General features: G+C 41.3%; 1 protein-coding gene across 1 annotated transcript in view; it reads left to right on the top strand.

Annotated features, from left to right (window-relative positions):
- braf (B-Raf proto-oncogene, serine/threonine kinase) overlaps nt 1-12,193 on the top strand; it is a 34,640-nt gene extending 22,447 nt beyond the window's left edge. The window contains 5 exon segments of the mRNA XM_038738478.1: nt 77-195; nt 1,053-1,184; nt 3,514-3,648; nt 4,337-4,490; nt 7,449-12,193. Of these exon segments, the coding sequence (XP_038594406.1) occupies nt 77-195; nt 1,053-1,184; nt 3,514-3,648; nt 4,337-4,490; nt 7,449-7,471 (563 nt within the window). The 3' untranslated portion in view covers nt 7,472-12,193.
- The last annotated feature ends 14,562 nt before the right edge of the window (nt 12,194-26,755 follow it).

The raw sequence follows: 26,755 nt of genomic DNA on the forward strand, positions 1-26,755 counted from the left end.
AATGCAGAGAGCTCTTACGATGTTAAGAGCTTAGGAGCAGAAGACGAGAGCGTTTCCTTGACCCCATCTCCACCAGATATTTTCCTCCACGAGGATCTGACAGTGAAGATTGGTGACTTTGGTCTGGCTACAGTCAAATCCCGCTGGAGTGGCTCCCACCAGTTTGAGCAGCTGTCTGGCTCTATACTGTGGATGGTTAGTATGCATCTCCCACCCTCCTACCAGTAACCTTTCATTAAGTTTACACTTAACCAGTTTTACATTTTTTCTTTTGTCTTTTTATCAGCTTCACTGTTAAAGGTCCAGTGTGTAACATTTAGGGGGAGCTATTGGCAGATATGGAATATAATATTCATGAGGATAAATAAATAGGGTAGAAAATGTAAAGGAAGAATAAAACAGACAATAATATTAAAACACAGACGTAAATATACAAATTTAAAGAAGTAATTAAGAAGATTATAAAGGACAATAAATAAATAAGGTAATTAATAGTAAGGTGAATAAATGAAAATAAAGACAGAAGCTAACTAAAGAGATCTATACATTTATGTCTCATTGTATAATTTAATAGAATATTCACATACTGTGTGTGTATGTATGTATGTGTATGTATATATATATATATATATAATTACTCATCTTTTCACTATCATCATGACTGTCTTCATCTGACCGCGATTGTCACCTTCCAAAATATCTGCTGGATTGTTTGCTCACTTGACTTCAATTATATTAAAAGGGGGGGTTGTTAACATACTTGTACAATCACAACCGCTGCAGCTTCTTTGGCCGCTATTTAAAAATACATGGTGGTCCTCCCCTTCCGCTACATAGTTAAGACAGAACCGTTGAGACAGAGAAGCACCTAGTGTTCCACGCTCAAAGAGTTCACCAGGTTGCATGCCATATTATTACAGTAGCCCAGAACAGACAAACCAAACACTAGCTCCAGATAGGCCCTTCCGTGTAGTTTCTACAATAGGTATGCGCTAGAAGTGTGTAGTTTTCTTTGGGTCATGTGACCGTCAGGGTAACCTGTTCTCTCTCAGGCTCCAGAGGTGATCCGGCTGCAGGACAAGAATCCCTACAGCTTCCAGTCAGACGTCTACGCCTTCGGCATTGTGCTGTACGAGCTCATGTCAGGAGCACTGCCCTACTCCAACATCAACAACAGAGACCAGGTAAGAGGACTCAATAAGTCACACCGACTCCTATGTTTTAATAAACCAAAACACAGCTTGCTCTAAAACATGTTTTTTTTTTTTCTTTCATTGTAGTCAGAATACAGCTCAGTAGCTTCCTGGTCAGACGTACCAAAACCCCGTCACACATGGTTCACTATGCAGCGTGTCTGATATAATATCATCAGGTCGGCCTACCTACAGACCACAAGAAAAACTAACTCACCACAGTGTGTTATACAGTAAGCGTTCAATGCAAAACCCACAGTTCAACCACCAATTAATGCGTCCTTATCTCAGTTCATATCTCCCCGGAGTCCATCTTTCTGTATCCCAGCAAGCAAACAAAAAATATTCAGTTTGAGGTTCAATTCAAAAGTTGGCCAACGAAAATAAAACCAAGCCCCTCGTGTTTAATAGACAAGCTTAGTAATTCTCCAACATCACCTGCGATGCTGGTGAGCAGCGCACCGGCTGTAACGCAGGACAGACTCTTTCGGACTTGTGAGTTTGGGTTGAAACGCCGTTTCACAGATACTTCCTGAGCTGACTGCTGGCTGTGTGTGTGACGCAGGCGCCGATCGCCACAATACGCTTACCTTACTACACGAGTCTTTCTGTTGTGCATTTTTCCTGTCCGTCAAAGCCGCGGATGGCCCGATGATTTCACCCACCACCACCACCACCAAGTTACCCGCGGGTGGCAGCTGATACTTACATTCCCTGTGTTACGCTAAAGTTTATGTAGTGTCAGCTTCTGTCAAGCTTAAGGCCATTGTACAACAAGAAGGCAAGGTACAGCGTAACGGCTTTATGCTTGGGTGTCATGTGACCAGAGTGTAATCGCAGCCTTTGCGATTAGAAAATCTCCTTTTATCACATCGCGATAATATCGCAAATGCAATTAATCGTTCAGCCCTACTAATACTTTTGGGTCAAACATTTAATTTGCAGATGTGTTGCCACATAGCTGCATGCAAGAGCATCTAATTTTGCCCCGACCAAATAAAATTACTTTTGAATTTGTATTTTGAATGGATCCATCATGCATTGTCATAACATACCAAGTCATCCTATAACGTTTCTTCTCATCATTAAGGGAGTAGTTCAACATTTTGGGAAATGAGCTCATTTACTTTCTCTTGAAATGTGAGATGGATATCTATCTCTTGTTTGTGTGTGTGTTAAGTACAGAGCTGGAGTCAGACTGTGGTTAGCGTAGCATAAAGACTGGAAGCAGGGGGAAACAGCTAGCCTGATCTGTTCAAAAATACTTCTACCAACACCTCTAAAGTTCACTGATGAACTTGTTGTAGGTGATATGTATCAATCATCTGAATGTATCTGAAATTATATGTTGAATGCGTACAGAAAGAGATGTTATAAGTTTGTGTGACTCATTTATGTAAACCCATTTTATGCATGACATTTTAATTATAAGTTTTAAGGATTTTCTAAGAAAAGGTTTGAGTAAAGATACTTGATAAATACTTAATCTATAACCTAGCTCTTTTCATTTAGTCTTTTATCCATTTCAACACTGATACTTTCAGTGACTAAAAATGGTGTAAGTAAATCTCCCTGCACGGGCTAATTATATAAGATCAGGAGAAGGGAAACCACAGGGGAACTGTAGAGCTGTAGGCTTCTGGTGGACCACCAGCATGCCTTCAAATCTAATAAACAGAATGGGCTTATCAGCCTCCATTTCCTCCAATATGATTGTAATTGCTTTTAGCTGAAATGTCTATTTACCTGTTCTTTGTTTCCACATCTCTTTGTTGTGATGTTATATGTGAAGAGCTACATGTTCTTTGACTGCAGAGAACCTGTACAAAAACTTCAGATTAATGGTGTACATGAATTACCACCTATAGCTCCTACTATTGATTAGTTTCAGGCATTACATGTTTAAAAAGCAAAAAATTGTGAAAAATGTCCCTGAGCTAAAGATAACGTGTTCCTTATCTTGTCTGACCACTTTTACGATGAAATGATGACGTAAAGGTGTACTATAATAGAGAAGATTTTTGAATTGCATTTTTCTTTCTCAGTAAATTTACATGGTTCATTAAAGTTTTTGTCTCAATTTAATTTAAATAAATCTAATATGTTTTCATGCTATTTAATTCATCAATAATAGGCTTATCACTTTATTATAATAATAATGTCAATGCAAGTAAGCAGTGTAAATGTCCTTCCAGTGGCACAGCACAGTCACATTTCCTAACATTAATATTTGAGCTCTGTTAGAAGCTACAGCTCTACAAAATGTTAACAGCCTGTTTATCCCTGCAACCAAATATTATCACATCTTCTCCCCCCATAGATCATATTTATGGTGGGTCGAGGTTACCTGTCTCCTGACCTCAGCAAGGTGCGCAGCAACTGTCCGAAGGCCATGAAGAGACTGATGGCTGACTGCCTGAAGAAGAAGAGAGAGGAGCGGCCTCTCTTCCCTCAGGTGAGAATAAAATAAATGCTAATGTTGTTCTGTTTTACTGGGAGGCAACAGATGCATATTAATTGCTACAGTAAAGGAGGAAGGGATATCAAATTTTTGAATGAATATTGTAAACGTTCTTTTTACCTCACTTGCAGAGAGAACCAGATATTTATTTTAAACCTTGTATTAGAGCCAGGCCTTCATTTCTAACTGTTATATTTTATCACGTGTTCGTTAAAGATGTTGCTTTTAACGCAAACTCAACATTGCCTTCATGTTTACCTGTTCTCTCAGCCCGGTATCATGTGAAAGTGTGTTATACACCCACCGATCCACTAGAGGATACCGTGTCAAAGTCTTTCCAAGTAATTCCAATCCCCCTCGACGTTTTTTCCCCTGGCCTGTATTAGCGACTGAAAGTGACACACTGGTATTTGAATCATTCAGGGAGGATGTGATGTAGGCTCCAAAGATAGGTCTGATCTTCAAAAATGTTTAAAAAGGATGGATTTCTTTTTATCTGCTTTCTGTGAATTGTACATTACTTTGTCCCATTACCTCACAGATTTTAATCAATTGAGAATTGATTGGCTTTGTTAACAGCACACATCTTTGTTTATGGTTTTGTTGGATTGTGTTTAGTTGTGAATGGTGATCATGCTGATTCTTAATGATGACCCTGTGGCTGTGCTGTGAATTCTGTCAGATTTTGGCGTCCATTGAGCTTCTGGCTCGGTCATTACCCAAAATCCACCGCAGCGCCTCGGAGCCTTCGTTAAACCGAGCTGGCTTTCAGACGGAGGACTTCAGCTTGTACGCCTGCGCCTCTCCTAAAACCCCCATCCAGGCCGGCGGCTATGGTGAGCTCCTACACACATCCACAAACTGAGTCTGAACAGTAGTTGTCTCTGATTAACTAGCTAACTCTGACTGAAATGTAGTCCACTGAAGATGAAAGGATTGTCTTTTACAGTAAAGGTGTAAAACTCAAAATACAAAAATAACACACGCACGCACACATACACACACACACAATAACACCTGTGCCGTATGTATCGTCTAAGAAGCATTGATGGAAACAAGGATTAGCCTGATAGACTGGCTATAAGATTATTTCTTGTACCACACTGATTAACCTGAGTTGATTTTAAAAGTCAGCAGATTCCAAGCAGGTGTACAGATAGCCCAGCAATAAATACTAGCTTTGTGAAACAGATTGTAGTGAGGTTGTATATGACTGTATATTTATTAATAATAAAAGGTATTTCTAATGCTTTGCTTCACCCTGTATGTTGTGGTGAACCTACGTATTTATTGGTTAATAAAATTATGAATATTTGGAAATATTAATTCAGAAATTTCGTTTTGGGGCACCACCTAAAATTTTCTGTCCGCCCAAGGCTTTAGGACTCCTTGGGTATAGCTTTAATAATTACATGTATTCACAAGTGATCATTTAGTTAATAATTGTCAATCATTTTCGATCAGTTTAATCCATCAGTCAGTCTCATATCAAAGTCGTGTACACACACCGTTCCTGTGATTTAGGTGAAATTTATTAACTAACTAAAGTGAATGCACAGTGAGGTTAAATATATCAAAGACATAAAACAGTGACTAAACAAACAGAGTTCAGTGTGAATGTAGTAGTCTATTGTTTATTATTGAATTTTAGTAAGACAACAAGGGAACGAATGAACGCAAGTTATGACAACTTCAGTTTGGCTAGGAGGTTAGGTTAAAATAAAGGACATCACCTCAACCACAGAATGTAGTTTGTTTTAGCCTTACTGCTTTTTGTTTCTCAGCCGTCTAGCAAAGGCTCACTGTCGGCTTGGCTCATTCGTGTGGTCAGGGCCTCCGTGGCTTGGCACGCCACACAGCTTCTCGAGCGGGTTTTGGCCGATGGATTAGTAGATTAGAGTTCTTTGTCTGGCTGGTAGTTGTGGGAAAAACACTCGCAGTAACGGGTGGTCGGCCCAGGCTTAGTTCATTGGTTTGATGTCCTCAGGATTACTGCTGGCAGAACTTAGGTGGGAGCAGCAGAAGTTAATTCAACTAAAATAAAGCTTAAAAAGGGAACTTACGTAAAATACAGAGTGATACATAAAAAAGGCACAAGGAGAGACATTAAACTTGTGATATTACACTTATTTCTCGGGGGGGGGGGTATTATTTATTGATTATTTACTTATAGTTAACTCAGTCCTTGGTTCAGGAGCTAGGAAAATAGGTTATTTAACACATGATGATATTTCTGTACCATATAATTTCTAAGGGAGTATATAAAAGGTGCTGGGAACAAAACATTAGTTACACAAATTAAATGCAGAAAGGACAGCGAGCAGTGATGACAATTAAAGCACTGCAAGATTAACTTATTTACGGTTCCTTCTTTCCAACATAGTTTTAACAAGAACGTGGTAATAACTACCCAAATTGAAGCGGCGAGAACTACTAAGTAACTTAACAAAGATTATTTAATTCAAACAAGGTGATAGGGAAGTTTTTAGAAGGAGACAACATTCTTGTCCAACAAAGGAATTTGGGGCAGCGTCCTTCTCTGGCGTCTGGCTTTCCTCACCTGTTTCACAACTGGGTGTGAAAAGGGACAGGGCATGTTAGTCCAAATGAATGGCTCTTTGGTGGGGTAGAGCATCAAGACTGAAGAAGGGGGTCTTTGATGTCTGAGGTAATCTGAAAGAGGAACTTCGTTACCATGGTTACCCTGCCCTCTTGGTCTTGGGAGTGTTTAGAGGTTGTTTAGTTTATGGCTGCTGAGGTCCTCACAGCCTGGTTCAGGTTGAGGTTAGTCTCTGGACAAGATTAATATTGTCATCTTAACAGTCATGCATAGAGTCTGTTATCTCAGCTTCACTGGAGCTGGTAGGTTTATGGCCGAAACTGCCCAAGCAGCACTTGGGAGGGAATCAAACCTTTCACCCCCTCCTTTGGGGTACTTCAGCTGTCTGTTGAGGATTGATATCTCAACCCCCCCCCCCTCTTTCTCTCAGGGAGAGACAAAGAGAGATTCTAGATTAATCCTTTTTGATATAAAATAATCAAAATAACACTAGCTGGTTCACTACAATGTAAATATTGTTTTTTCTTTTTCATAGAAATTCAATAGAATCTAATGGATTAATTAATCACTGTCGCAGCTACTTTGCCATTTTTTCAAACTCTTTTGAGCTAGTGTCAAAGAAACTCAACCCTTCCTGCAGATGTTTCACATTCAGAGCCCACCGGAAAGGCGAGAGATTGTTCTCCTTTGAGCTGCTGGAAGTCTTTAATGTGAAAACACACTGGAATTAATAAGTGAAAAAAATATTTTTGCTCTCTCTTTCAAATTTCTGACAAATTTCCCTGTCGATAAAACGAAAAGTTAAATTTAGATTTAAGTAAGAAAACAGTGCTAGCACCAGCAGCCCGCTCTTCTTGCAGGTTAACGTCCACATGTCTGTGCTGAATGTGGTTACTTGTTGCTTTAGTCAAGTGGTTTTATGCCAGTTTATTCTGACACAACCTTACTTTCATTTTCTAGATCAAAATACGGCCAAACTGTGTTGGTTTTTTGTATACGTATATAAAGACGCACAGAATTTAGTCACTAGGGATGGGGAGAGCAGTATTGTGAATAGACATTTCTGCTCTAATCATTGAAACAGGAGACAATTACCTCAAAATAACAATCACTGCTGGTTTAATTTGAAGTGGTTGAGGTTCACCATAACAGCTACATCTGATAATTGACATTACTGTGGCTGCTGCAACAGTTCTTACACACTAATTTTCTCTGTATCTTTATTGCTTTTCAGGGGAGTTTTCAGCATTTAAGTAAGTGCTGCAGATTCCACCAGTCCATCCCTCGTCACTTCTCAAAAGTCCCGTGTCCATGCGGTGGATTCATTCATTACTGAAAAAACTGAACAAATAGTCTCAAAGAATGTGCTTTTTTTTCTTCCTCTGTCAACCTGAAGAAGGCAGCCTCGTTGGAGTCCGTCCAACAAAAAGCTGTCCCGCAGGCAAACGGCCACAGTGACGGACAAAACTGAATTAGGAAAAAAAAAATTTTTTAAAAGATACTTGAATGACACAAAAGGAAAGAAAACAAACAAGACACAAAGAGATACCAAAAGAGTTTTAGGAGGAGATGGTAAACTGATGGACTTTCTGCTGGAGGGAAAAAAGATGAAGTGAAAAAAGTTGAGGCGTCGGGCTCCGCTCGTCGAGTCATTTCCTGTGCAGGTGAGAAGGGAGGCTGCTTTATCAGTCAGACCGCCGAACTGCACTTTGAGCGACGGCAGAGCGGGGCCTGTGGTAAGGGAAGAGGCCTCCTGTCTGCGGGGTGGGGTGGAAGGCCAGGTGTTGAGCTGGACGTCACTCAGCCCCAAAGAAAGATGACTTGAAAGACACATCTATTTTTATTTTTTCATTAGTTTCTCATGTTTCTCAGATTTTAGCTAGCACTTGCTAGGAATGCATTTTTTGATTTTCTCAATTTTGCAGCACAGGCCACAGCTTTTTTTTTTTTTTTTTTTTTTTTTGTCTTTTTGGGCTTAATGCTGACCAAATTCTGCAAAATACTGTATTTTGCCTTCTTCTTCGCCCCCAGCAGGTTTGACACCCATGATGCAAACGGCATCAACTGTTGATCTACTGAAAGATTTTGCTCTACTTTTTTTCAGAAATTTCAAAACCTTCACATTAAAGCAGGAAAAGCGTTTCTTTCTGCAGATTTCAGGTAGAAAAGTCCAGAGCCTGCACTAACAGCAGGAGCTGTTCTTTGGGAGGGACATGATCATTTGCTTGGTAAGGGAAGCTACATCAGACTGATTTCTTATTCTGTTTAGAAGGCCTGGTCTGAGCAAGCATGAAAGATGGGTTGATAAGTGAGATTTTGTTGCTCCTGAGATGCTCTACCTTTTCCAAGGACTTCACGTCTGTGTGAAAGCAGCAGACGCGGTTGTTTTTGTAGATTTCCGGTAGAGACGTCCGGAGTCTGACGTGATCTGCCGACCACAGGAGCTGTTGATAGGGAGGAAAAATGCAGCTCTGTTTGCTGGTGGAAGCTACACAAGAGGGGTTTCTTATTCTCTTTAAGGAGGCCGGTCTACGCCGGGCCGATGCCCAGCCTTTATGCTGAGCTAAGGAGTGTGTACAGGACACACTTGTTCTCTAAGCTTAGAAGTTGTTACGCAGCATCTTTGTGGCAAAGCTTTTTCTTTGCTTCTCATGTCACAAAACCCAACCTCAGATTTTTTGTTTTTGTTTTTTTTGTGACACCAAGTGCATATCGTGTCATTATTTTTTTCCCCCCTGTCTCTTCTATTTTCTCTTTTTTTTTGATCATGTGGCTTTAATATTGCTCTCAGCTGAAAATGTGGACCTTACTTGTTGCAGCTGCCGACTAATGGGCTGCAGCGTTACCTGCTGACAGGACCGGTGATCATCTGGAGAATTCTGCTAGTCCTGAAAAAAAAGTCCGAAAATGTTCTTTCAATCACATTTTTTTACTTTCTCTACACACATATGCACCTGTACTTTTTTCATTCCAGCTTGTGTTCTGGGTTGTAGGTGTTATTACAGGTTCTTTTTATTTTGCTATCGTCAATGTTTGCCTTTTTCTGTACAGGCAGGCCTGCAGATATTTACTTATTTATGTGAATAGTTTTGAAGTATCAGTCTTTCTTTTGACGCTTGTTTTAGTCTTTGTGACTCGTATACTTGCACTTTGTAGAGGTGGATTGAAGCAAACGAGCGACTTGCCTTTTCTTTTTTATATCGAGGAATAAATTGTGACATACAGAGCTGATGACCCAAAATTCAATTTCCAATGCATAAGTCATCTGCCGGGGCTGGACTGTGAAAATTTTGCTGGGAAGGCTCAGTTGCCATCTAAGGACTGTCTTTAATGAAGTCTCCAGCAGCCGAGTATGTCACCACACCTACAGTGAGGAGAGCCGTGCGAATGATACTGCTGGCCTGATGAATGGATGTTGTGAAGGGAGAGCAGGTAGTTGAAGAATCCATCCAAACACTGACTGACACGCTGGTTCTTCACATTCATCACGATCATGTCTTTCCATCATAGACTAACCCCTCGAGATCTGAAATAATCTGTTCCAATTTTACATTCAGTGCATAAGCACAATAGGCTGTGCGTTGTACTCCACCAGGGGACATTCATAAAATGTACTCTCCATTGGTGAACTAGGCTGTTGTTCTCTTTGATAGCTCAATTTGGAGAAAACAAGTGAGCTGCAGCGGATTAACACCACAGATGTAAAAATTGCCAAGAAGTGATGTTAAAGAGCCTGACAGGGCAGACACATGAGCAGACAGATGACTAGATGCAAGCATTCCCACAGGTTACTCCAACTCACATAGCAGGAAAAAAAAAAATGAAGCTGAACATTAATATTATTTCTCACACTGCACTCTGTTATTGTAAGCTACAGGCCGAAACGCCAAACAGACAGAGCACTATCAACTAGCTAGTAAAAAAAAAAAAAAAGTGAAGCGTTGAGCAGCTAAAGAGACAACTATTATTCTCAAGTGTTGGTGGAGGCAAAAACCAGAACCACAACTTCAAGTGAATTCTAGTGTTACTATGTGTTCGCTGGATGTATAAACAGATAGTAGAGTTCATCTGCCCAAAACAGGCCACTTGAGGGCAGCTAAAACAAGTTGTGAACACATCGACATATCACTTTTTAAGTTGGTCCAGCAAACCTGTTAGCAAACAGATGCTTATTTGCACATTGACTATAGTTGCTCTAAGGAATTCTTCTATTTTCTCAATTGTCTGGTGGGTCACATGGAGTTTTGTACTCCTGCATCACATGCAGTCGATTGAGGTTGGTCTAAGCAGCACGTGCCTATGCTGTGGACACACCTGCACAAACTTGTGTTTTTTGTGTTTTTGAGTGCACTCTAGTGTCACCTGAAGACCTGCCGATAGCAGAAAGCCACTTCAGGACGTGGTTTCACCTGTAGATTTTAAGGGAGCGAGGGCTCCACAGAGTTTGGACTACTGTTGTCCATTACCTACTTTACTACCACATAGTATGTAGGTTAGGGGTGGACTGATATATATATATATATAGGCACTATGTAGGCCTTTTTATTAAATATTACCTCTGATGAAACCTGAGCTGACATGTTATTGAGGTTCTGAGGAAAGGTGGGCATCACCATAAAGGGTTGCCAGTCTAATGCACATCAAATGATGAGTTCAGTCTGGACAGTGGGAGGAAAGCTGCAGTTAGCCACTAACAGTCTGGCCTAGTTCAATAATTGATATGTGTATATAGATATATTCTGTGATTTAATGGTAATTTGCCTAAAATATTAAAACTGTTTTCCAACATCCCTTTAGTGGTATTTATACAGTCCGGTAGTTTTTAATTTGAGTGTTTAGATTTTGACATCACGATCTTCTTCCAGCCCGATACAATGAAGGTAAATGGAATTTAGTTTGTGGTGCTCTCAGCACTGAACATGCCTCACTTGTTACTCTGGATAATCTGCCCATATATAGTGGACAGTTCTAATCGGAACTACTTTCTACAAAGGAAACTAATCTTCATAAATAAACCGTCCATTACTATCATAAAGAATCTCTTACTGACTGTCTTTGAGTTTGATGATCTTGAGATGAACACTTTGAGCAACTGAATTCCATTCACCTCCACTTTAAAGCCCACACAGACCGATAGTCCTGGAGGTGCTCAGATAATCATAATTAAACATCCATTAATACATCTGCTGATGAAGACTATGTAATACGGTCTGAACAGGCAAGTAAGTGGACCCTGAGTTAAGATTGTTTTGGCAACCACTAATTCCCAGGTCAAGAATTAACTGTCAGCCTCACTGGAAGTAGCACATGGCCTTGTCCTCAACCACAGGCGTCCGTATCCTTCAGACAGCAGTGGCAGTTGTCTCCTGTACTGGGGTCTGCTGTTTGCATTTTCAGATTGCTCACATGACCTGAGGAAGTTAAGTCTTTCAGAGCGCTGTATTTATTTTCCTCTAAGAACTCTATTTTCTATGAGAATCTGCTTGAGCTTCATAGAATCTACAGGAGAAATCACTGAGCTCCGTCACTAACGCTCTCATCTCCACCACCCACCTCTGATCTTACCACATATTCTCTTCCTCTCCTCTTCATCCAAAACTTTGTGTTCAGCCTTTCTCTACTTTAATTTGTCTTCTCGAACATTCCCTCCCTCTCCTCCTTGCCTGCACCTTAAACCCAACAATTCCTTTCAACTGAGAACTTTCATAAGAAACTTTATGGAGATTTGTTTTGTTTTTCACATGTAAATAGTTGTACAAAGGAAATACTGTCATTTTGCTAGGAGGCATGGAGACTACAAATGTAACAAATTATAAAATGTTCAAAATAGAGACAAAGATTAAGAGACATTTTGATAGGCCGACTTCTGAGAAAAATGAGTGTAAAAATATTTAAGGCTGTATCATAAGGAGAAAGAGCTTAATGTATTTGTTGTGAATATGAAAAACTGATATATTAAAGAAGTGCATGAAAACGGTAGTTTGCCTAATGTGTCATTTGTATGGCGATGTGTTGGAATCATGTTGTGTATGGTGGTGTAAATATTTTATAGTCCACATGGTGGCGACATCTAACACTGTAACGGGCCCAGAAGCATCTGCTTGCTGTAAGGAGATCAGCAGCACACAGTTTACCAGTCCAGTCCAATTAGAATTGTAGATCTAACATAATTTGTGTGCTAAAATTGTCCTACTAAGAGTTACCTTCACATTCTTTGGGTTCAAAACATACTTACCGTATCTCACAAAAGTGAGTACACCCCTCACATGTTTGTTAATATCTGATTATATCATAACACTGAAGAAATTACATCTTGCTACAATGTAAAGTGGTGAGTGTACAGCTTAATTAAAGTATAAATTTTCTGTCCCCTCAAAATAACACAGCCATTAATGTCTAAACCGCTGGCAACATAAGTGATTATGTGAGAAGTGAAAATGTCAATCACATCATATTCACGCGTACATACCTGTGCATTGGTGGAGTGTCCTGCACCACTACTACTAACACACTTTATTATGTCACTTTTCTTTAGCTAATTCAGTCATGAACATTTCTGTCTAGACTCCCTTTGAAAGATGAACATCCCACCACCACCAAGTGTTTTTTTATCAACTAGAAACAATACTAAAAACTAGTGCCGAAAGGGCCAAATTGAATTTATTGAAATAATGGTAAAAAAAAAAAAGAATAAATATACACTGCTCAAAAGGGAACACTAAAATAACATCCTAGATCTGAATGAATGAAATAATCTCATTAAATACTCCTTTCTTTTACATAGTTGAGTGTGCTGGAAAACAAAATCACACAAACATTATCAATGGAAATCAAATTTGTCAATCCATGGAGGTCTGGATTTGGAGTCACACTCAAAATCAAAGTGGAAAACCACACTACAGGCCGATCCAACTTTTATGTAATGTCCTTAAAACAAGTCAAACTGAGGCTCAGTAGTGTGTGTGGCCTCCACATGCCTGTATGACCTCCCTACAACGCCTGGGCATGCTCCTGATGAGGTGGCGGATGGTCTCCTGATGTACTGGCCTGTCTCCTGGTAGCGCCTCCGTGCTCTGGACACTACGCTGACAGACACAGGAAACCTTCTTGCCACAGCTCGCATTGATGAGCCATCCTGGATGAGCTGCACTACCTGAGCCACTTGTGTGGGTTGTAGACTCCGTCTCATGCTACCACTAGAGTGAAAGCACCGCCAGCATTCAAAAGTGACCAAAACATCAGCCAGGAAGCATAGGAACTGAGAAGTGGTCTGTGGTCACCACCTGCAGAACCACTCCTTTATTGGGGGTGTCTTGCTAATTGCCTATAATTTCCATCTGTTGTCTATTCCATTTGCACAACAGCATGTGAAATTGATTGTCAATCAGTGTTGCTTCCTAAGTGGACAGTTTGATTTCACAGGAGTGTGATTGACTTGGAGTTACATTGTGTTGTTTAAGTGTTCCTTATTTTTTGGAGCAGTGTATATATATATATATATATATAGAAAAACACTGCACACAGCAACTGCAAGATGAAAACATAATCTTAGTGTTCGTAGGGACAATGAATATTTACCCTGCAAAAATATCACACACTTGTGCAGTAGCCTTCTTACCCTCTGCTGCCAAAACAGCCCTGACCCGTCGGGGCATGGGCTTAACTAGACCTGCTGTGGAATCTGGTACCAAGACATTAGCAGCAGATCCTTTAAGTTTGTGAGGTGGGGTCTCCATTGATTGAGCTTGTTTGTACAGCACATCCCACAGATGCTGGACTGGATTGAGATCTGGGGAATTTGGAGGCCAAGTCATCCCATGTAGGCCACACTTCACCTGTCAGTGGTCATAATGTTATGGCTGATCGATGTATGTTGGAACACCGCTGGTTGATGTCCAAAAGTGGCTGTTTGCTGTAACACAGGAAATAACCAGATAAATAAAAAGATAAATTACCACTATTTTTGTAACTCTGGTAAGACGCTGAGCCTCGCAATACACTAGCGCCGCCATCTTTAAACCATTCTTAGTACTGCTAAGGTGTTTTGGGCAGTATGGAAGACCAGAGATAAAAACAAGGGTAAAACTAAATCTAATGTGTGGCCAGAGTTGTCGGTTGGACCAGACACATGCCGGACTAAATAAAATGACTTTTTAAAAATTCAGTTGCAGTTGGATAATCAATGTGGATATCAAAATCATCAATAACAATAACTTAAAAATAATAAATAATAATAAAAAAGAAAAAGAAAAAAAACAAAGAAAGAGTTTTTTCATGTGCAAATCTAGCATTTGGTCTAGGTGGGAGATAGATCATAAGGCAAAGGACAAATACAGCACCAGAAATTTTAAACATAGAAGCCTCAAAACGAGACTATTTATCTGTAGTGTTGGAACAACAACTAAAACCTTTTTTTTTTTCTTTCTATCAACAGCTAGGCCACCACCCTGGCCACTGACCCTGGGAGAGCTCAAATATTCATAGTTAGGGGGGCATTGCTCAAGCAACTGCCTCTGGTCACCAGGCAACAGCCAGGTCTCAAACTCTTACTAGAAAGAGCGCCAGTCTCACAGATAGGCCAATGAGACAGTGGTCTTAAGTGTGTTCTGTTATTGCCTGTAAATCTGAGTTGTGCTTAAATTGCTCTTATATAGTTTCTATTTGATTCTGTTCTTATTTTTATTTTACATACTTTTATCAATCTATTTTATTTTAAATTTCTCTACTTATCTCTGCTTATATCTGTCTTTGTCCTGCTGTAACACCTAAAGTTCCCCTCTTGGTGGGGGGTTAATAAAAGGATTTTTTTTATCTTAAAATTGCTGTAAAAACACTTGAATCCCTGCTGACTGAAACTGTGGAGAAATAAGCTGCCCTCAGTCAGGCTACGTCTTCTCCACAGCATGTGCTCTCCCCGTCTTCCCTGCCTCTACTGTAAACAACACTTTTTTAGTTCCCTTCTCTTGATTTTCTGATGCAAACTCCACATGTCATTTGACCAACTCTCTCTCTCTCTCTCTTGTGTTTCTCCACCCTTTCATTATGCACCAGTGTCTCCATCATTCATCGGCTATTCCATCCACAGAGCGTGCTTTGCTGCTCTGAGCCCTCAGGCGTTGTCTCTCCTGGGTGATTTATTTTCTTTCCAGGCTTCTTTGAATGCTCCCAGCTCCTCCACCTGCCTCAGGGGGAAACGCCCACCACTGAGACATCACTACACCGTTCACCAGTTCACATCTACAGATCTTTGTACACTCTGCTGGGCCGGGCTGGCTTATGCTTCAAGGCTTTCTGCCCTGTGCTTTTTCCAGAAAAACAGCCGAATAGGTCAATTGTGCTTGCAGCTTATTATGGCGACCTCTAGAGGCTGTATGACGGTAGCCGTGGAGGAAAACCCAAAGACTGGAAGCAGAAGTTGTTCCTCTTTTTTGTGAATTTGTGAAAATATGTCTTTGATCAAATAAAATAAATAAACTTGAACAATTAATATTAATTAAACTTAAACAATTAACACATACAGTCAGGGTCACCAGAGTCAAGGGTCAGAAGAGTCAGCCAAGTCAGGTGCCAGGGGGTGGCAAAGTCATGGTGTCAGATGATACAACACCACACTATAAAATTCAAAGTGGGAACTCTACAGAACTCACTGCCTCTTCAACAGGAAGTGCAAACAACCCCCAAAACGGCTCAAAATGTTTTGCAGGTTTGGAGAATCATAAAGAGAAGCGAAAAATCTAAATTCTGTCAATTGACACAGTAATATTATCTTAAAGAGCTCATAGGACCTTACTACCCCACCAGAGCACTGCGCTCCCAGAATGCAGGGTTACTTGTGGTTCCTAGAGTCTCCAAAAGTAGACTAGGAGTCAGAGCGTTCAGCTATCAAGCTCCTCTCCTGTGGAACCAGGTTCCAGTTTGGGTTCAGGAGGCAGACACCATCTCCACATTTAAGAGTAGGCTTAAGACTTCCCTCTTTGATAAAGCTTATAGTTAGGGCTGGCTCAGGTGAGTCCTGAACCATCCCTTAGTTATGCTGCTATAGGCCTAGACTGCCGGGGGATTTCCCATGATGCACTGAGCTCCTCTCTCCTCTACTTTCTCTCCCTCTGTATGCAACCTCATCCCATTATTGCATGTTACTAACACAACTTCTCCCCTTTCTGGTAGTCTTGTGCTTTCTCGTCCCTCTCCTCTCTCCTCCTGTCACTTCCTGCAGGTTTTCTGGCTCTGGAGCTGTGGAGTCTGGATCTGTGGCTGCGGGTCACCTGCTGCCCCCGTGTTCCTGCTCGACACCCTCTGCTGCAACAACTATTGTTACTAGTCCTATTGTTATTAATACAGTTATTATCATCATTAACATTACTATAAATATCTGTACCATTATTTATTTTCAGTCTGTCCCACTCTTACCTTTTATTGTCTGCACAACTGTGTGGATATTGTGTAGGCTGCTCCCCCCTACCCCTTCATGCCTCTCTCCCTCTTTATGGCTATCTCTCTCTCTCTTTCTGGTTGACTGAAGCTGAGCAGCTTGGGGCTTGGTTAGTACGTCCTCTGGGGAAACTAATGCCACTTTCACATTGCGTTATTTTTCGGAAATATTACCAATAAGAACCAATAAGCATCAGACTCTGATGTTGATTTAATACCATTTTGCACCCTTATTTAGTATTGAAACAACACTGATATTGTTGGGTCGGAAATAAAGACAGGCCAGGCCAGTGGAAGGCCTGGTCCCTACCCTAACCAACTTATTAAACTCAGTAAAAATTACTCTATTAGCTTTCTTCTTTAGTCAAAAATGGTGTGGTCAAGAGTCGGTGCAAAAGAGTTTATTCCAATAAAGGACAAGTAAACCCGAGTAACATCCCTGCAGGTCTCAGGATGGAACTGAGCTGGTGGTCAGAGAACCTCACCTTATATTCACATTAAACTCCACCTTCCAGGTGGGCGTTACACTTGGTCTCCACCTACAGTGTTCGCTGACCACTCCCTTCCATTGGTGAAAGGTTATATAGGCATAATTTGACACCATTAGAACTTAAACACTTTCATTTGTATTTTTTAAAAGAATTAATAAGGAATAACATAATTGATCAACGTATACCATGATTCAACATATCAAACATGAATATGCCGTGTCTCATACAAAGCTTAGTTTCTTGCAGTACAAAGCCTTGCTTCTAGCTGTACCTTGCAGTACCAGTCGACATCATTCACAATGTGTCATGATCTCATTCTTGGCCACAGTTTGCCAAGATCTCATTCGTGGCGTACGTGACTTGCAGCAGGTGACTTACTCCTATTGTGTATGCTACGGTAGGCTATGTTTTGCATGTTCTGCCTGAACGGCCACTCTGCTCATGTAGACACATGAATAACACACAGAATATAATCCTTTTTAAGTCTTAAGAATAAAATACTAGTAAACAGTAGTCAAACCTTACATTGAAAGAATGACTGATGTCATTGAAGAATGATTAGTCATTTACACACCTTTACCCAGTGAGACCACAGTCATTCTCCCAATGGCTACACTACATTCACTTCTGAGTTATACAGCACTTCTAGGATATCATAATAAAGTTTTAGATAAAATACAGCAAACCAACAAAGTAAACAAAGGAATTATTCAACAATATCACAACTAAAAATCAGCAGGATTTCAATACTGTTCTAACCAATATTACTATTGAAACAACACTGAAATCATAGGCTCACTAAAGATCAACATGATGTCATTGCTATTTCGACCAATATTAAACCACAGAAAAGAGACTACGGCATCTAAAACATGAAAGCAGCGTAAGTTGCTGCTGGAAGAGGGTTGGTGGGCCAGTAGGGGGAATTCTTATCTCCGGTCTTAATAATAAAAATGATGTGGACAGATGAAACTGAGGGAAACATTGTGGTCAGCTGTCCCACCATTTCCCTGCATCTGTAATTGAAAATAATTAACATATTCAAAACCTAACTTTTAGTTCAAAATAAAGAAACATATCAATAATGTTGTTGTAGTCTCCTTAAAAAGCAGAGAATGGGGCTTTGTGACCAAAGGCCATCTTCATCACTGTCCCCCTCATGTCCATCGCCTCCTACTTCCAATGAAAACAGCTTGTGCAAATTATGTTTCCAATGTTATACAAGGAACATGACAGTACTGGATGGTCATAAATTCACACATGCCAAGCACCAAATGCAAAATAATTGATAATTACAATATACAGCACCAATACAATACCAGTAATAAAACCAGTACCTTAAAGTGATACCGATACCAATAGAGTACTTCATTCGATACCTTGCATAAAAATGCCTCCTGTTGAATTCATAGTAGTTGATTGGTAGCCTAACATACTTTTTATTGTTTTAATGGATAAGCAAGGTTATCTGTCTTCTTATTTTCAAATAACCATTACATAAAAATATAGTGAGAAATTGTATCATATCTCTCCTCATCCTAATTAGGACTAGGTCATCCTCATTATATTTGTGTATATGAATACAAAAAAACTCAGAGGAGTTTTCTTGTATTTGAATGAGAGAGGAGGAGTGAAATAGTTTGTTGAAAGTCAACCACAGAAGTATTTTGGTAACTTCCGATCAATATACTGAAAGATCTTCGCCAGTGCTTTTTACTTTAGTGGTGAGTTGCAAACCTCTAAAAAAAAGAATGTTGTGGCAGAAAATTGTGTCCTCTTACATTTAATCTTTCATGCATGTTCTTTTACTATTATTGTTACTATTGTTATGTAGTATAGATACAGTACGTATATGTATTGTGTTTTATCCTTAACCTTTCCTCTCCTATACTCCTTATGTTAGTCCGTCCACATTTTCTAGGGTTTAGTTCAGAGCTGTGAGATTGTTTTGGTGTTTTCCTCTCTTGTTGTTCCTCTCCTCTCCTGGAATGTTCATTGAAGGCTGAGAGAGGATCTCTGTTCCCCCAAAACATAGAAACCTAGACTGTGTAAATGATCATGCATCCCTTTGCTCGGGGCCAGACACCCGAAGCCGTCCTAGGCGGCAGGTCTCTGGATTTATTAATAACTTCTTCAAAGACAACGGTTGGTTGTTACTCAATTATTTGCTTAAACCCTCACCAGCAAGATACAATTTCCACGACAATTTGGCAACCCAGATGGGACGAACAAGGGATTCGGACTTTGTTGAAGGACAGAAGTCGGCTTAATATTTGGGAGATCCGGCTTAATATTTGGGAGAAGCTGTGTTCAGCAGAGCCCTGATCTTCGCTCTGTTCCAGAAAGAAAAGGAAAATAACTTACACGGTGAGAAATGAGTAGATAATTGAGTGATAAGATAAAAAGAGTGAGATTTAACAGGTTGAAGGAAGTGTCTTAATTCCACGCCTGAGTGATTTGCAGGACCCTCTATCCACTTGTGAACGTGCAGGTGGGTTCAGAGTGTAACTGGATCAGAGTGGCCCGCGGACACACGTGTCCTGGTGTCTCTGTGGTTTTTGGGGTTTCCAACTGATAAATTGGGTTTGCAGCGCGTATCTTCAGACTTACTTATTGTTATGGACCCAAGTACAGACTAGCCTAGAGAGAGTAGACTATAGCAAGTGTCAGAGTAAAGCGAGGACTGAGTCTGAATCTTCACCAGTTATGAAATTCCATCCATCCATTGCTTATCCTGCGTACGGGGTCGCAGGGGGCTAATCCCAGTTTACATCAGGCAAAAGACAGGGTACACCCTGGACAGGTGGCCAATCCATTGGAGGGCCACACAAAGACAGACAACCACTCACACTAACACGTCCATACCTAAGGACAATTTTGGAGACACCAATTAACCTAGCCTGCATGTCTATGGATGGTGGGAGGAAGCCGGAGCACCCGGTGAGAAATCAGGCAAACACGGGAAAATTCCACACAGAAAGTCTGCGATCTAGTCCAGTAAGAAGACCATGCCCTGGTGCTGCTGAAATCTGACCTGGGCAGCAACAGAGAAATGAGAAACCAAGAATTAAAGTCCCACTGCTGGTGCACAGAAAGAAATGTGCTCTGCTTCAGTAAAAGTCAGATAAAGACACACTGGCTCTCCCTCCAGATGAAAAAGAGGAATATTGACATTTAGGACATTGTTGATGTCATAGGTCACGTGACCAGCCTGACTGAAACCTTTAACAGCTCCACAGACACAGCTGGAGCAGTTTGGATAAGGTTGTCAAAGAGTATAGCCCACAATGACTGAGATAAACACAGCGATGAAAAAAAATCAGATCAAGCTCGACTTCCACAAGATCAGCATTATGACAAGATAAGATGTTCCTTTCTTGATCACCATCATTACCGTCATATGTCACTCCAGCCAGATGAGAATGATACAGGCCAGCAGCTGAACAGCAAGAACAGACTGAATCATGTAGGACTCTCCTAGTCTGCATGACCATCACTTCAGGACTACAGTGGTCTGAAACGAGACGCAATGAGACCCTAAACGTTCTGAGATTGATTAGTCCAGAAACTGCTGCTGGAGTAATGAAGAGCTGTATTTCACAGCATGTCACATCATGTCACATCAAGACAACAGCACAAAGGAGCATGCTTAACATACAGCAGATCAACACGAAGACAAAGCAAGAAGACAACTCTCAAAAGCAAATGATTGATGCTGTATCAAGCCCTCCTGGTATGGGGAAACGGACAGTACAGAGGGAGAGGGTGAAGCAAAAGTGGACATTGGAATAGAGATGTTGCACAATTTCTAAAACAGACTGACAAGGAAAAAAAGAAATAAAATGGACTAAGCTGGAGTGGGCGGGACGGACGCTAGTGACAGGATCCAGGAAAACACACACTGGGTGAGTTACAACTTCTCACAGGTGAAGTAAAAATCTTAAACACATTGAAACTAAATGAATACCATATTAAGATCTTAGTAAGTAATACTAAACTTAAACATGTTTGTAATGAATATGGAGCAAAAAGAAGTTAGGACATTTTCAGGGTAGCTGTTAATTTGGTAAAATCTAGCAGGTGACATCATTGCTCCATTGTCTGTTTAAAGAAGAGAGGCAGATGTTGTATATATGGTATTATGTGGTGTGTGATATTCCGATTTTGATGAAACATGACAAAACACTCATTTCGGTAATCTGAGCACTGGGCATGGGGTTGAGAGGGTGACCTCTAAGGCACAAAAAACACACATGTACACAGACACCCCTGCTGCCGCATGCAAGGGGTAGGCAGAAACACAAACACACACACACACACACACACACACACACACATACACACAGACTTTTGAATATATTCCACTGCACAGTAATCTACACAGTTCTGGTGGGACAGTTAAAGAGAGACAGACAGAGCCAAAGGTCTATTTTTCTATTTATTGCAACATATTATTTGGATACATGGAGCTGCTGCTGTTGTGTTGTTTATTTCTCTTTTCCTAATTTGAGCTGTTTCAAAGGGTGTATTGACATGGGTAAATCAAGTGATTTGGAGCTGGAAGGATATGGGGGAGATGGGTTCTTACCCAAAGTCGGCTGACTGTTGAGTGGCCAGTGGTTGACACACATTGCTGTGGTTCTGAGTACTGGTGAACTAGTTCCAATAAGATCTTTTCCATACACCACGGGTAGACATTCAACAAGACCTCATGTCTGAGGTGCTGACTGAATATAGCAATAGGTTTCACAAAGTCTAATTTGATTTGGAGTCGAAGATTCTAAAATGATATATACTAAACAAGAAGCGCTTGAATGTATTAAACATATATGTTTATGTTATGTTTTGAATTCACTGTTATAGGCTGGAGTCACCATCCCCTATGATGACTCGCCTGCCCACTGCCACAGCTTTCGATTAAAGGAAAATCGGTGGGGAAGGCAGAGCACACAGTGGTAGAGTATTATAGACCAACTAGCAGTAAATGGTGCAGTGCATCTGCGAGCACACAACCCTGTTATTGATTACATCAACTGCCACACATTTCTCTGCTGGTGATTCAAAGGCCTGGTTAAAAGACCAGCTTCGGGTGACACAGCCGCTGTCAGCTCCTGTAGTGTGTGACCCCCTGTCACCGATCAGTCACGTAGTGTGAACGCCACAACCACTTCAAGACTGCTGTCACAAGATGGCAAGTTGTGCAGTGTGAACAGTACGGCCATCGCCCGACACTGACACTCGTCTGCACGAGCCTGTAGTATAACTTGTATAGCACTCGGGTGATGTTTGTGTTTGTAAAGCAGCTGTCTGGTTGTTGGTCTGATGTTTGCTGTTTGACACCCTATGAATTTTCGAAGGACCAATAAATATCTATCACCTATAAATGTGTACAGCTGATCCCGTTACCAGGAGGAGGCGCCGTCGGCAAGCAAAAGTACTTCTTAAACGACACATCGATGAATTGTTGAAATAATCTATAGAAGCTTGAAATAATAAAACCATCGTTAGCTGCAGCCCTACTCTACAGTCCACCGTACTCGGGGACTACCAAGACCTGATCTGACACTACATCTGGGGGGGAAACCAGATGCCTGGTGCTTTGTTGTCCTGTCTTATTCTTTCTGTTGCTTATTTTATACTGAACTATATGTTTGTGTGTCTGCACCCATTTGCTGCCCTTTAATGATAAAATGCACGCTAAGAGTTTCCCACAGGAGAAGCCAGAACAGAGGCTGCCAGCTCCTTCCATGTTGTTGAATGTTATTGTTTAACCCTTTCAATACATGGTCCAGAAGTTTGCTCATTTGTGTCCCAGGGGACCATGTGGGCAAAAGGGGGTAGGTTGAATAAGGACTGAACTAACACGATGCATGTTAAGTAAATAGGTTAGAGTTTTCCATAAACAGCAGGCCTAGAGATGTGGCCAAAGCCCTAACAAGCCTAATAACTAAGATTTATCTCTGTTTTCCTTCCTGGGTGATGGCATCAGCAACTTACAGAGTGCTGGTGCAGTAAAATGGTAACTGTATGACAACATGTTTTGATGAAGCAAAAAAGTTTTTTCCCCATATGCGCAAGCGACATTGCCTTCACAGCTGCCCCTCATCTGGAGCCAGGGACTTGGGTACTCATCAAGGGCCACAGGTTTTCCTTTAGTTGGTTTTCGGGGTCCTTTCCAAGTGCTTTTGACCACCGAAACCGCAGTGAAAGTCATGGGAAGGAATATTTGCCAGCCATTGTAAGCCTATCCCGGAGCCCTACGACGACTTTGAGCCCTCCACCCACATCCCAATTTACTGGCTCGAGCTCAGCGGACCAGATGCGCTAAGGACAGCACGCCAGAGAAGTAACAAGTCACTCCAACTCGACTGAGGACATCGTTGGTATTTTGAAGGTACATAACATTTATTGATCCGCAGGGACGTGAGTGAGGATGGGGAAGAAGAAATAAGCAGGCAGCCGAACACTAAACTACACCTATTGAAATACAGAGTGACCAACGAGGAATCGACGAAGGAATCCAGGTCCACACGTCGTGGCGCCCTTTCCGGTTGCCAGGATGGGAGCGGCTAGGTCTCAGGCGTCCAATGTTGTTTTTGACTGGTATTTCTGTGATTATGGTGTTTCCTATTCTGTACACGTTGGACAAACATCCGCCTGCATCCAACTCAACCACATTGATACCGCGTAGTTTTAACAAATCAAAGCAAGCAGTAGCAACACTGAGCTTCCCACCGGAGGTAAACGCCTGGTACCGAGTGCTGAATAGTTCTGTGCGCGCCACTGTAAATTCTAGTTGCTATGCATGCATGACCGCGAAGCTACACTCTAGGCAGTTGCCTCTGCCTTACACCGCCTGTGCGGAACGCTCACATGTAGTTTCCAAATTTAAACCTTTCCCACTCTCCGACGCCCGCCAGACCCCAGCCGGGACTGGGACTGCATGCTCACACATGGCTACAAAATCGACACGCCTCTGTTAAAAACCTATGCTAGATGTCCACTTCTCCCAGAGATGAGAAATGCAAATCCTTCAAACAGCACATTAGCAAAAGATTCAGACTATGAATTAAAATAGCTAATTCCTTGTACCCCAAACCAGACGTGGGTAATTTCCTGGAGTGTCTTCACACGCCTATGATTCTGTAGTAGCCAATAAAGTAAACAGGTTGTCTTAACAAATCCATTGTTATGCAAAGATTGTTTTACATTAACATATCACACCCTCACAGAAAAAAACGCTTTATCACAGAACGCATCTTACCTTAGCGTGTACATAGATGCCACTGTGGGGTATCCAGCTGGATATGTGTTACTACTGTTTATTCTCTTTTATTAATAAATTCTTCAACGACAACGGTTGGTTGTTACTTAATTATTTGCTTAATCCCTCACCAGCAAGATACAATTTTCACAACACAAACAAGTAAGGAGTCTTTTTAAACAAGTCACTAAACCACAATAATAGTCTAAAGAGCTGATTTCTACTGCACCACAAATGGAACGCAGTGATTGATCAGTGACAAGTGATGTGAATTGCAAATAAAAATGTACAGAGTAGTGTTAAAGGATATCAGAAGATGAAACCAACGGAAAGCCCAGCTTGTGATGACAATCATGCCTGAGACTGCAGCCGAAGGTGAGCGGTTGTTAAAATCTGCTGGCACATGAAAAAAGGGGCATGTCCTTCTCTTTTTTTAGGTGTGTTTCTTGCATGTTTGGCTGCAAGCAAAACCATGCAAATAGTTTTTTTTTGCCACCATCTGTTTACAAAAAGTATCGATTGAAGTACTGGTTTGACTGGAGACATTTTGATACTACTCGATACTGGGCTGTTTCGGTTGATACCTTAAAGGTATCGAGTAGCGATACCCATCCCTAGTTCCGCAACTATACCAGGCAGCTGGTACATATTGCGGCGTATACCACTAAAACAAACAAACCAGACCCACCAAAACAACTAAAACGCCGCAGCAGGCTGAAACATGAGGATTTACACTGAAGACGCGTCATGCTGAACCATTGTACATTGAGTCTCTTTATTACGCTATTTCACATACATAGAAAACCAATCACTTACTTTGAGTGATGCATGTTGTAAGCAGTGCAAAGGTACCTCAGAGACATCAGTGAAAGATGTTAGTAATGATGACGACGATGGTAACGGTCAACAGAAAGTTTTTCCCCATGCTCAGCCTGCAGCCATGATCAAAACCCAAGCTTCCCCACAGGTGAGCACACACACATTAATACAGACACCACGCCCCCGGTCACACCCACAGTAACCGATGACGTCAGAATGCGCGTGCATGTACACTACAGTGCAAAGAAAAGAGAGGAAACCTAATAAAAACCCAAACAAACCCAGTGTATGACTCCTACATTCTGGCCCTCAATTATTTTATAGTAATAATTGACCACCACTATAACCCTCTTGTGGGAGACAAACACCAGTTAGAAATGCAAAGTGAAATGTTAGTCCTTTAAAGGTCCTGTTAATGTCAAAGTTAAGGTCTGCTATATCCAAGGATCTTCACTGCTCCTCTGCTTCCTGCAGAAGGCAGACTTTGGTTATTGGCCTTGTCAGATAGCTGGTTTTAGTTTTAATCCGTACACTTCGCACCAGTCCATTTTTGTCCGGAACAGTATCCACAATTATTCCTATAATCCAAGCATTACGAGGTGCCATCTCATCCACTAGCACCATAAGATCTCCTGGGACAAAGTTTCTTTTGGCAGTATTCCACTTCTGGCACTCCTGAAGTCCAGGAAGATATTCCTTCACCCAGCGCTTCCAGAACAAATCCGACATATACTGCACTTGTTTCCAGCGACGACGACTATAAACATCCTCCTTCTCGAACAATCCTGGTGGCAACAAAGTTTGCAACTTAAGCAGAAGAAGATGGTTAGGAGTCAATGCCTCCAAGTCTTGAGGATCTGTTGATGCCTTTGTTAAAGGGCGGCTATTAACAATAGCTTCAGCCTCACAGAACACTGTCACCAAGCCTTCTTCATCCAGGGTCTGAGTCTTCAAAATAGAGTTTAGCACCTTACGGACTGACCGAATTAGCCTTTCCCAAGCACCTCCATGGTGGGATGCTGTTGGGGGATTAAAAACCCATTTCACATTCTTTTGTAACAGCACGTCATTGATGAGGTTGTGATTCAGATTCTCAATGGCGTTCCTCAATTCACGCTCAGCGCCCACGAAGTTAGTGCCATTATCCGAATAGATTTCCAAGACTTGACCACGTCTCGCCAAAAATCTTCTGAAACCATTAATGAAGGAGTCTGTGTCCAAAGAAGACAGAACTTCAAGATGTATGGCTCGCATCGCTAAGCATGTAAAAATTAGCCCATACCTCTTGACCACAGCTCTTCCACGTTTAACTTCAAATGGTCCAAAACAGTCCAAACCAACTCGACTGAAAGGAGGCTCATCAGGAGTTATTCTGTTGTAAGGAAGGTCAGCCATTTTCTGATGTCCAGGTGAAGCGGACAATCTACAACAGATGACACACTTAGCCAAAACCCTTCTGATGACATATGTGAGAAAGCATGTGGTTTCGTCCACCATGAGCTGTTACTTTGTGTACATGACGGAGAATAAGATTGG

This window comes from Micropterus salmoides, unplaced genomic scaffold, assembly GCF_014851395.1.
Source record: "Micropterus salmoides isolate LMB-PRFRI ecotype aquatic unplaced genomic scaffold, ASM1485139v1 Ms_hic_scaffold_23, whole genome shotgun sequence".
Lineage (NCBI taxonomy): Eukaryota > Metazoa > Chordata > Actinopteri > Centrarchiformes > Centrarchidae > Micropterus > Micropterus salmoides.